This window comes from Primulina tabacum, chromosome 2 (assembly GCF_025594145.1).
Source record: "Primulina tabacum isolate GXHZ01 chromosome 2, ASM2559414v2, whole genome shotgun sequence".
In the NCBI taxonomy this organism is placed as follows: Eukaryota; Viridiplantae; Streptophyta; class Magnoliopsida; order Lamiales; family Gesneriaceae; genus Primulina; species Primulina tabacum.
Genome location: NC_134551.1, coordinates 779,913 through 791,454, shown reverse-complemented (window position 1 = coordinate 791,454; position 11,542 = coordinate 779,913). Strand labels below are relative to the sequence as shown.

At 35.9% G+C, this 11,542-nt stretch overlaps 3 protein-coding genes and 1 pseudogene across 3 annotated transcripts; 3 read left to right on the top strand and 1 right to left on the bottom strand.

Annotated features, from left to right (window-relative positions):
* LOC142522515 (casein kinase 1-like protein 11) overlaps positions 1–2,252 on the top strand; it is an 8,754-nt pseudogene extending 6,502 nt beyond the window's left edge.
* On the bottom strand, positions 2,053–3,854 carry LOC142522523 (large ribosomal subunit protein eL14z). The gene is made up of 5 exons (XM_075625968.1): positions 3,728–3,854; positions 3,519–3,620; positions 2,717–2,846; positions 2,518–2,630; positions 2,053–2,315 (listed from the first exon to the last, which is right to left on the bottom strand). The coding sequence occupies exons 1-5, from the start codon at positions 3,728–3,730 to the stop codon at positions 2,259–2,261; spliced, it is 405 nt and encodes a 134-aa protein (XP_075482083.1). The 5' UTR covers positions 3,731–3,854; the 3' UTR covers positions 2,053–2,258.
* A 1,469-nt stretch (positions 3,855–5,323) lies between these two features.
* On the top strand, positions 5,324–6,666 carry LOC142522531 (CRIB domain-containing protein RIC6-like). Its single transcript, XM_075625981.1, has 4 exons — positions 5,324–5,374; positions 5,575–5,678; positions 5,838–5,934; positions 6,168–6,666. The coding sequence occupies exons 1-4, from the start codon at positions 5,329–5,331 to the stop codon at positions 6,629–6,631; spliced, it is 711 nt and encodes a 236-aa protein (XP_075482096.1). The 5' UTR covers positions 5,324–5,328; the 3' UTR covers positions 6,632–6,666.
* Positions 6,667–8,060: 1,394 nt separating this feature from the next.
* Positions 8,061–11,446, top strand: LOC142522489 (long-chain-alcohol oxidase FAO2-like). Its single transcript, XM_075625928.1, has 3 exons — positions 8,061–8,305; positions 8,772–9,044; positions 9,674–11,446. Exons 1-3 carry the CDS (start codon positions 8,108–8,110, stop codon positions 11,408–11,410), a joined length of 2,208 nt encoding a protein of 735 aa, XP_075482043.1. The 5' UTR covers positions 8,061–8,107; the 3' UTR covers positions 11,411–11,446.
* Positions 11,447–11,542: the final 96 nt, after the last annotated feature.

The window sequence follows — 11,542 nt, the reverse complement described above, 5'->3', positions numbered from 1 at the left end:
GGGTGTTGAATATCTATGATCCAGTTGTTGTACTGGGACCTCGACAAGTATCAGTATCAAGCAACTCAAGCCCAAAATTTAAAAAAAAAAATAGAACTTTAAAACGACTGGAATGCTTTGAACTTTTTTTTTATAGTTGTTCTTTAGTTATAGTGAATAATTTGATAACTTTGCTTGCCTTCCATGTAGCTGAACTCAACACCTCCTTCATAAATTCAGGCATAAAACCCCTCATGTAGTGGTGAAAGCAGCTTGTAAGTGCCTCCAGGTCACTCACCATGTGAAATATACATAGATAGTGCCATCCTGGTTGAGCATATTATTTACACCAGCGAATTCTTAGAAGTATCATCCTGGATCGATTTATGTGCTTGAATTTTGTACTTGAAAAGTGTGAGGCCCGGGGTCTAAGAGGGCGGAGGTGATCACCGGTGCAATGAGGTTGCACGGACAATGAATGGTTCCTAATAGGCTTTCTAGACGAAGGGAACATGAATGAACCGATCTCGTCCCGGAATGAGAGGGATTCCAAAAATGTTCACTTATAGGACTGTGCAGTTAAAGATTGCTTAAAAGATTGATAAATACTACTCATATCAAGAAGTTGCATCTTCTTTTCGGGAGCTCGTAACATAAGAACTCCAAAGTTAAGCGTGCTTAACTTGGGCAATTCTGGGATGGATGACCCCTTGGAAAGTTTCTTAGGGTACGTGTAAATTAAGACATAAGCACGCTGGAAAGACTCGCTTTGGTACAGCAGGGACAGTCGTCGAATCCGGGACGTTATAGTTGGTATTAAAGCCGACCTTTCTTAGTATGGTGTGGTTCGGGGATGAACCAAGCGGAAGTTGGTGGGCATGTGAGGCCCAAGGCCGAAGAGGGCGGGGGGTGATCGCCGGTGCAATGATGTTGCACGAACAATTAGCAGCTCCTGACAGACTTCTAGACAAAGAAAACATGAATGAACCGATCTCACACCGGAGTGAGAGGGATTCCAAAACTGTTTAGATATAAGACTTTGCAGTTGAAGAGTACTTAAAAGATTTGATAGATACTGCTCATATCAAGAAGATGCGTTTTCTTTTCGAGAGCTCGTCACACAAGAACGTCAAAGTTAAGCATGTTTTACTTGAGTCAATTCTAGGATGGGTAACCCTCTGAGCACACTGGAAAGACTCGTCTTGGTATAGTGGAGAGAATCGTAAAATTCGGGGCCTTACAAAAAAATGTACTTATTATTGTTATTAATATTCATCATCTGCGCAGCTACCCAGTTCAAAAAATGATTTACTTCTCGAAATGGTAACTCTTCGAAAAGGGCAGCCGTTTCGATCAGTAGACCAAGTTCTTCTGGTATCAAGTAGTGGCCATGTTGTCAAACCCAAGCCATCATCGTTCTTAAGAGCTGCTAAAGACCCTCTTCGCAGCTTCGACTTTCTCTCAATCACGAAGTAACTCTGCTTTCAACGGTTGTTTTTTTCCATTGTTAAAAGTTCATGTGCCGAAGAAAAAGAAATCCGCTGCCGTAATTTTTCTTTTATTTTGAGCATGAATCCTCTGCCATATTCATTCTTCAAGTAAATGTGTTGAACAAATGTTCTCCCTGCCATATTCTTCAACTAAATGTGTTGTACGAGTCTTCTCCCTGAATGTATGTCTTATTACCGGTTTCTCTTGTAACCAATCTTGCGTAATCTTCCCATGTAGAATGGGACTATGTGATATATCATTTCTAAATCTAAATATATTACAAGGTCGTACACATACATGAAAAAATAAAATAGAACTAGTTTACACGAATCACTTCAATAAATAATTCGTACAAATACACAAAGAATGTGTAATCGGACATTCAATGTCTTGTAATTCACATTACATGTCCCTGTAACGATTTTTTTCATGCATCTAAATTTTAAAATATCATTGGTCGGAGCATTTCTATAAGATGTGTCTCAACTTACGCTTCGAACCAATATTCCAACCATATAACTATGATCTAATTACCGTATCATATATCTATTCAATGCAATTGAGAAAATATACAATAAAGACTTGGAACAACGCATTACTTGAATAAAAAACAAGGCCACTCATCTGCCAAAAGTTGTTAGTTTACAAAGAGATTGAATTTCAAATGACGATGTAAGCAAAACAGAACTTTTTTGTTTGGTAATATAATAGGACATGTGAATCCGGGTGAATAAACTGATACATCTTTCAAAATCCTACAGAAAAATCTTCAACATCAAAAATATAATTCAGGCTGCAACCTCTTTCTTAAGCTTGGCGAGCTCCTGCCTAACAACACCGGCCCTCTGCAATCAGAAACAAACAAGCGTCATTGAAGTCCAAGTCATAAAAATAAATATGAAAACCAGTTTACTGAAGGCTGAAAAGTCGGTGAAAATATTAATGAAGTGTTAACAGAAGCAGCTTCAAGGTAGTAATTGGCGTATGGATTTTATCAACTATCATGTGTTAAGCCATGAAAAACATATACGGGACCACATAACAAACCTTGATTTTTGCAAGCATTAACTTGAACCTATCGAAATCATTAAGGGCAGATCTTCTCTTCTGGACAATCAATTTTCTCCCCCATGAACTGCTCTCCCATTTGTTTTTTACATCTGCAAAATGAGTCAAAACAAGATTCAAACATCAATTGCTCTATCAAGGAGATCTATGAGTAGTGTTTGTGAATTTGTTTAGCCACCTGCAGCCTCCATAGCCGCAACAAGTGTCTTCTTCTTCGGCACCCTTTTGATGTCGATCTTTATGTCTGTGAGAGACAGCCTCTTAAAGTTCATTTGGCCTCGGACCATGTCAGGGGCATCAACAAGGGCCTGACATTAGGCAAATTATTTAGATTTGGTTGAAAAAAGGACAATCATAGGTTGATGCATGATTTAAACTCGTCCATAATGATTAAACAATATCTCAAAAGTATCAGAAATTATAACTAAATTTGTATTTATCCAGACTTTCTATGGATTTGTTATCACAGATGTCAAAACACTTGCAGGTCCTTGATCCTTCAACCAAAACACACGCTATGAGCCATCCTATAAACAATTTGTGTATGTACGCCAAAACTAGCAACTGTGAATTGTTAAGATATCAGCCAACATGCTAATCAATGCGTTTACTGAGGAACATGAGATTTAAAACCCAATATTCCATTCAAGAAGAAAACACAAAATCACCAGATTCAATAAACTTCTACTTCAAGTATTTTCAATACTAAACATTGCACATATACAGAGAAGTTACAAACGACAATGATAGCAACCAACACAAACAAACCCATAATAAGAACAAAAGAACAAGCCACGAATTACGTAAAAATATTAATTTAAATCCCCAATAGTACTACGCACAGAGAAAATCTTCTACAACGCCAATAAAGCAAAACTGAAATCCACAAACTAACAAACTAAACATAATACCCAGGAGGAAACGAACAATCTCAATGGGCATGAAATCAAAGTCCCGGGAGGCAACAGAACCGAACATACCCGGTTTTGGTCGATGACATCAACAATGACAACCAGTCTTCCATAGTCCTTTCCGTAATTGACAAGCGCCACCCTTCCAATCTCCACATACCTCTTGAACGGCTACAAACGAAACAAAATCTGCATCAAATCATCCCGAAACCACAAAATCTTACAAATTTGTAAAATCATCAGAAGATAAAGAGCAAAACACATTGTCTGGAGCTCACCATTCTCTGCTGCGATTATGCTGCTGCCGAAGAAGACGCAAGCTGCTGAGATCGAAGCTTTATAGTGCTAGGGTTTTGTAGGTGGGCCTGATCTGGCCCAAAGTCAAATTGCTGGATTGTTATTGGGGGGCAGTATTGGGCTAGAATTTCTGATGGTGTTAATTTTAGCTTTTATAATGGCTCCTTCACTGCTGTGGCCCAAGAGTTTCCCATTGGAAAATAATTCATCAAACGGAAATAAATAAATGGCTGCTAAAAAATTCTCTCTCAACACTTTTTTTATTACAATAAAATTATAAATTATGTATTTTTAAAATATAATTTTTTTATTGGTGCTGATAGCGTCCCATAAAACATAATTGCAATTACATATTTTTTTATAATAAGCATAAATTGGAAACAAAATTTAGTTTGAAATTTGAAAGTACCCCCTTTTTAAAATTCGTTGGAAGGTTTTGTTTGAAAAACAATCAGAATGGTGCGAGGTTTTTTTCGATTACAAGGGGTGATGAGTTTTTTAGCAATAACCTATTTTCGAACGAGGTGGTTAGCAAAATAATCTTGATCGAACATTTATAAAAAAAATGATATTCTCATATGTATTAGAAAACACTCAAATACATTAGGAGATTATATTTTTTAAAAAAAATGAAGTTTGACCAAAGTTATTCTTCCAAATATCCCTTTTCCAACTTAGAATTTTTTAAGACAACTAGGATGGCACAAACAATCCTCCTAGGCGAGTTGTGAAATCAATTCCAATCATCTTCACAGAATAATTGTAGTTTTCACATTGTTCAAAAATGACAAAAGAGGTGTTTAAGTAAAACAACTAAAAAATACAACTAATTCGTCGGAATTTTAACCGAAAAGATCGAGGAATTAGGGATAATACTAAAGTGATTTGAAAGGTTATGGATGATTTTGTATTATTTCAGGTAAAATTTTATCATGCTATTACTATTATATTAACTTATTTATATAAATATTTATTTTTATCAATATTATCATGTTTTTATTGAATCGTAAAAAATAATTGCAACTTTTCACATTATTCAAATAAGCTAAAATGACATTGAAGTAACATGAAAAGTCAAGATGATTTTGAAATTGAATTCAAAAAATGTGAGGGATGTATATGAATTTTACCCGATATTCGATCCCACATTGTGGGGATTCGTGAAAATGGACAAAAATAATTGCGGAAAAGTGTGTTTTTGTTTCTTAAATTAATGTCACATTACTAAATTTAGCCTTTATTCTTTAAATTTTCCTGGAATACGTTGATCCAACCTAAATTTTCGATGGGTCTTAGTTAAGGGCTACTTTTTGTCTTTTTATTTTGAGATTTCATTTTACATGCATCAATTAACTAGGATCCATTAAATCCTTGCTCTAGCATAACTTGCTTTTGGATTCTTGAATCTCGTTTAATTTCAACCTCATTTCTTCAACTTCAAGAATCCATTTTCATCTTTCGAATTTAAGTTGATGGATTATAAGCATCGATTTTCCTATTTTTCATAGTTACTTCTTTTTTTTTTTTTGGTTTCGAGTAATGTTTCTTGATCTATAAAGTAGATATATAGATGACAACGAAAATGAAAGGTCTTTTGAAAAGTCTCAAATATATTTCTCAGATATTCGGTGAGTCCTTTTTTTGTCGTGACATATATATATATATATATATATATATATATATATATATAAACACACACACACATGATATGATGTAGATACAAAAACTCTTGTATCGATGGTATACAATATTGAATCGTCCACTGTGTTTATACTACAAATTTGGAGGGATTCTAAGATTTTTTCTTTATTTAATTTTTTTGATGCAGAAGAAGAAAAAGAAAAGGAAATGCAGATAGGGTTACCCACAGATGTAAAACATGTAGCTCATATAGGATCGGATGGACCATCCACTAATGATCCACCAAGCTGGGTGGGTATACATAATTATTTTCCCTTCAACACACACACACAGAGATATATGTGTGTATATATATATGTGTGCGCGCGCGCGTGTTGGATACATGTGTCTATGAGAAATAATTACGGTAGACGTGTAAATTGAGAAAATTTTGTTATTGAAATTGTGCAGATGAAAGAGTTTAAGTCAGGATCGGTATTCCAATCAGCACCTTTAGGACCTCCGGAAGATCTTGGAGATGACTCTGAAATCAAATGGGTTTCTCAAGGTTAAATCCTTATATTCATTGTTGACGCACGCAACAAATTATTAGATTTGTTTCTGAACGTTTTCGCATGAAGAATATTGCGAGTTCATGTGCTTGCTTGCAGTTGTCTTAGTAATACCAGAACATTTATCTTATTCGTAATATAATGTTTGAGTTGTTATATAATTTAAAATATTATATACATGCATAATCTTGTCATGGATATGTATGAAACAATTTCATTTGTTTAATAGATTCAAGAAGCGGCAAAAGGGACACAAATTCTGAATCGAGGGATCCCCCTGACTTGCCAAAAGATTCCAGGCACATTTCCTCAACAGACAACACAAATGATTCTCCTAGGAAGAAAGATTCCTCAACCAAGTCGAGACAATCTAGAAGAAACCATCAATCCAAGGATCCGTTGGACAACAAAAGCAATAACAGCAACAGCAGCAACACCAAGTCGTCGAATCGACATGCAAAAGAATCTACAAATTCGGCCCCACATACTCTCCGAGATGTCCCGAAGAAATCACATAGGATGAATAAGTCCAAGGAATCGGTTACTGATTCTGGTGATACGTCGTCTCGATCAAGATCCAAAGCCACCACCTGCGACGGTGGTGTGTGTACTAATCCATACATGGATCCGGGCCATGATACCGGATCCACTCTACAAAAGTCGAGCTCGAGATCGAGTTCTATTCGATTTTAAGTATAAAGGGGTGGGTGTAGATTACTAAAATATGTGTATGTATTTAGAGGCTTTGTTTCTGTTACAAGTAAATTTTGGCCTAGCTAGGTAGTCATTTTAGTTCCACAAAGTTTAGGGAATTAGAGTAACTATTTGATGGCGAGAGGTTTATAAAGTTCTTTTTGTAAAATTTTATCAAAACCTTGTTATGTTTCCATTATAGAACATCCATCTATTTTTAAACAAATTTACTTAATAAATTTGTATTTCAATAATTCAGAAATTATTATATATAATTGCCCAATGGGCACGCTCAACTCAGTCGGTGAAAGGAAGTTATATAGCCCATACACAAGATTGGATCGAGATTGTATGGGCCAAGGGAAACTAACAAAAATAGAACCAAAACATGTAGCCGTAAAGGTGAGAGTCCATCTCCAAGATTATAAAGGGACAGAGAGCCTACTCGAGATATTCATTCTCCAAAATAATTTCGAAGTAGAGTGTTCTAATTGTTTATGTACTTGAGAGCCATTCTTGAAGTGAAGTGTGTGCGCGATGTTTCATTGAGTATTCTCTCTTCTGTAATCAGAAGGAGAAGATTGAAGTGGGTGATCAATTGTAAACTTTTTCCATCTTGGTTTCTTCTTGGTGGAACGATTTCTGATCGAGTGGATGTAAGTCTGTGTTAGTTTTCTTCGTTGCATTGATTTTCTTATTGTTAGTTGGTTCTTGTATAATCTGGTATAACAGAAACGAATTGTTTTTGGATTCAAGTATTTAAGTAGAAAGAGAATTAAAATGTGTAAATCTTAAATGTTGTTCTGTCACTACGTGGGAAGATATGTTATAGCCATTAACGAATAACTTCTATGATTTGATGATATTATATTGGAATATGAAAAATTATTTCTGAATATAGCATAGATCAATCCCGAAAGATGATACAGAATCATGCATGGTTTTAATCATTAGGCATGATCCCTCTTTTTATTAAATGTTAAATTTATCAACATACAAATTTATTTAAATTTTATCTAAATCTTATCTTCAAATGATCATATAATCTCTCAGACAAAAACTTACTGTAAAAACCAAAATCGTACATAAATCGTCTATGTAATTATTTGTTTTAATTAATTATATATTTTTTACGCATAATATACCAAGAAATAGCAATATTAATTATAAATAGGCTACATAAAATCAAAATAGATTTTTATCTTATTATTTAATAAAAATGATTATTTGTTTGCTTATTTACAATAACCAATATAGTTAATCTAATGTTCATATTTTGTAATATAATATATAAGTATATATATATATAAGGAAATTCTAAGTATCGGAATTTTGTTTGAATAATTATTTTCCCATTAAAATATTTTTGTACATCGCGAATGACAGGTAATATATATTAACATATATACATACATATATATATATATATACACATATACATATGAGAAAGAGGACAGAAGACATGGTGAACAAGGTATGAAGATGGGAGAGTTAAAGCCTCATCCCTTGTTGAAGGGAGGAAGCAGAAGGGAGGAGGAGTGCTCAAGCTACAGCCATGGCTTCTCCTCATCTCAGATCCAATCACTCTCTGCCATCTGTCAAACACTCATTCCTCCCCTCCCCAAAGTTGATGATTACGTCGCCGACTTCTCCCGAACTTCAGGCCCGCATGAGGTCAAGTAAATGAAATCCCTCTTATTTTCTTGCACCCCTTTTGTTGTTCTTGTTTGTGTCATTTGTGCGCGTGTGTTTAAATGAGCCTCAATCAATAGGTTTCGGATCAGTTATTATAATGAAACAAAAGGATATAAATATTGTTTGTGGGACTGTCTTAATTGGGGACTACGATGGATCTCTAGAAATTAAAGAGACCAACTCTCTGTTATTCAATGAACCACAAGATTTGGTTGTTTTGAGATATTTTATTTTAGTAATCATGTGACATGGTTAGCAGTTGAATTGGCCCAGACAAAGAACCTTCTTTCCGCTCCTTGGATAATTAGAACCCAATAATTGACTAGTGAGGCACCATTTTTTGTCTTTTGAATCAGAGGTGAAGTAGTAGATGTGGAACATTTTACAGATGATTTATTTTTCTTGCATTTGTTACAGTAATTTTTAGCGATTTTTCGTTTTATAGATAGCGGAGTTGCTGGTGAAGAGAGGGATGCCTAAAGCTGTGTTCATCGTGGGCTTGGTTTTAAAGTTTCTGTCGAGCAGATTGGGAACATTTGTGCTCTGTGGGCGTATATGTATTGATTGGAAATGGCCATTTGTCCGCAACTTCTCTGAATTGTCTTTGGACAAGAGAGAAATTGTGCTTCAGAGATGGTCCAAAGAAACTTTTCTGATTCCTCTGAAAATATCCTTCCTGCTGCTAAAAATCGTCTGCCTCTTTGTCTTCTTCTCTTGGGTAAAACTCGTTCCCTGTTTTATCTTGATTCCGCTGTCGCTTATGTTCTTGATTTGTTAGAAATTATCTCCCAAGAACTCAGGATTATGAAAGGTGGTCCCAAATTATTTGTCTGGTATATTAAATACCAGACATGCACGTGAATATTGGGAGAATTCAAACTTGTGAACTGAAAAGAGATAATAACCCAGCCAAAATTTATATTTTAATTGTAATTATGGCTTAATACAATTTGGGAAGTCAAATATATGAGGGAAGTGAAGAAAAAATCCAAAAATATATACCTGACACATAGCTATGAATCCTGGAAAGAAGAAACAATCATTTTTTTTTTGGAATACGAAGCGAGATAAAGAGAAAATCAAAAATTGGATTGCACTATGGGCATGACCGAACGAAGATCTCAAAGAATTGTGTTTAGTTCTTCAATAATCGGGTGGCAACCTATATTAAATTAAATCAAGGAATATGTAATCAATTAACGTAGAGAATTGACATTAAATTAGGTGTTAATTTGAGTTTTATGTAAGATGAGTTAGAAGGATCTCTTATCCACCATTGGTATTTGGTACATTTTGAATTTATTACTGAATTTAATTTCTTCTTGCATAAAAATAAATACATTACAGACCGATGAAAATTTGAAAAATCCAGCTTGGGAAGCAATTGGATATGAAGTAGAAGCAATTGAAAATTTCAGTGAAAACAAGAAGGAAAGACCACTTGAAAAGGGTATCGTGGAAATGATGAATAACGACGAATCTTCACTAAAAGAATCCCTCATCCAAAAAGGAATACAAGTTGTTGATGACCTGAATGCCGATTCATTCAAGATCAAATGTGATGTGGTGATTGTTGGATCTGGCTGTGGAGGAGGGGTTGCCGCTTCCGTTCTTGCAAACTCGGGTCAGAAAGTTATCGTTCTTGAGAAAGGCCACTACTTTGTTCCAGAAGATTACTCGGGTCTTGAAGGGCCATCCTTGGCCGAATTATATGAATCGGGTGGAATGCTAACAACTCAAGATGGGAAAATTATGGTCATGGCAGGATCAACTGTTGGTGGGGGTTCGAGTATAAATTGGTCTGCCTGTATAAGAACTCCTGATCATGTTCTCAAAGAATGGTCAAAGAACAAGATTCCTCTCTTCAGTGCACTTGAATATCAATCTGCCATGGATTTTGTATGTGAGAAGATTGGTGTCACGCAGAATTGTGCAGAAGAAGGGTTTCAAAACCAAGTACTTAGAAAAGGGTGTGAAAATCTTGGCCTAAAAGTTGAGCCAGTGCCAAGAAATTCTTCAGAGAATCATTACTGTGGTTCTTGTGGTTATGGCTGCAGAAAAGGGGATAAAAAGGGTACCGATTCAACTTGGCTCATTGATGCAGTCAGAAAGGGTGCAGTTATCTTATCTGGATGCAAGGCAGAGACTTTCGTACTAGCAAGTGACGATAGTGGAACTGTTAGAAAACGATGCCTTGGAGTTATCGCGAGCTCTGAGAGTAAGAAAATCAGAAAGAAGCTTAACATCGAGGCAAGAGTGACAATTTCAGCTTGTGGTTCTCTCTTGACTCCACCTTTGTTAATATCAAGTGGTTTGCAGAACAAGAACATTGGAAGGAATCTTCATCTTCACCCCGTTTCCTTTGTTTGGGGATATTTTCCTGATTCTTTGGTTGAATTGAAGGGTAAAAGCTTCGAGGGAGGAATCATCACTTCGGTACATAAAGTGGTATCTAAAGAATCAAGCACTCAAGCTATAGTTGAATCTGCAGCACTTGGACCGGCGTCCTTTGCCTCGCTAATTCCTTGGGTCTCGAGAGATTACATAAGGGAAAGGATGACAAAATATGGCAGAACAGCTGTTCTATTCGCATTAGCCAGAGATCAAGGTTCAGGGGAAGTGAAAAAACAAGGAATAATAGAGTATAGGATGAGTGAACTTGACAAGGAGAATCTTAAGACAGGATTGAGGCAGGCATTAAGAATTCTTACTGGGGCGGGAGCAGTTGAGGTAGGCACTTTTAGGAGTGATGGCCAGAGAATTATGTGCAAAGGGACCAATAATGAGGATTTGGAAGAATTTCTTGACATGGTTACTGCAGTCGGAGGGCCACGTTCTCGTTCAGAATGCTGGACGATCTATTGCTCTGCTCACCAAATGGGCAGCTGTCGAATGGGCACGAATGAGGAAGAAGGTGCAGTTGATGAAAATGGGGAATGTTGGGAAGCCAAGGGGCTTTTTGTGTGTGATGGAAGTGTTCTCCCTACAGCAGTTGGTGTTAATCCAATGATAACTATTCAATCAACTGCATATTGTATCTCAGCTAGACTAGCAGAGTCCTTGACAAAAGAGAAAGGCTTTTAAGTGCAAATAACATAATCCACGGAGAACTTTAGTGAATTTTAATCTTATTCTAAAATTTTCTGACCCAATTCAAGTTGGATCTTAATATTCGAAACTTTTTTCATTCACATTTTAAAATGATAGATTGATAGC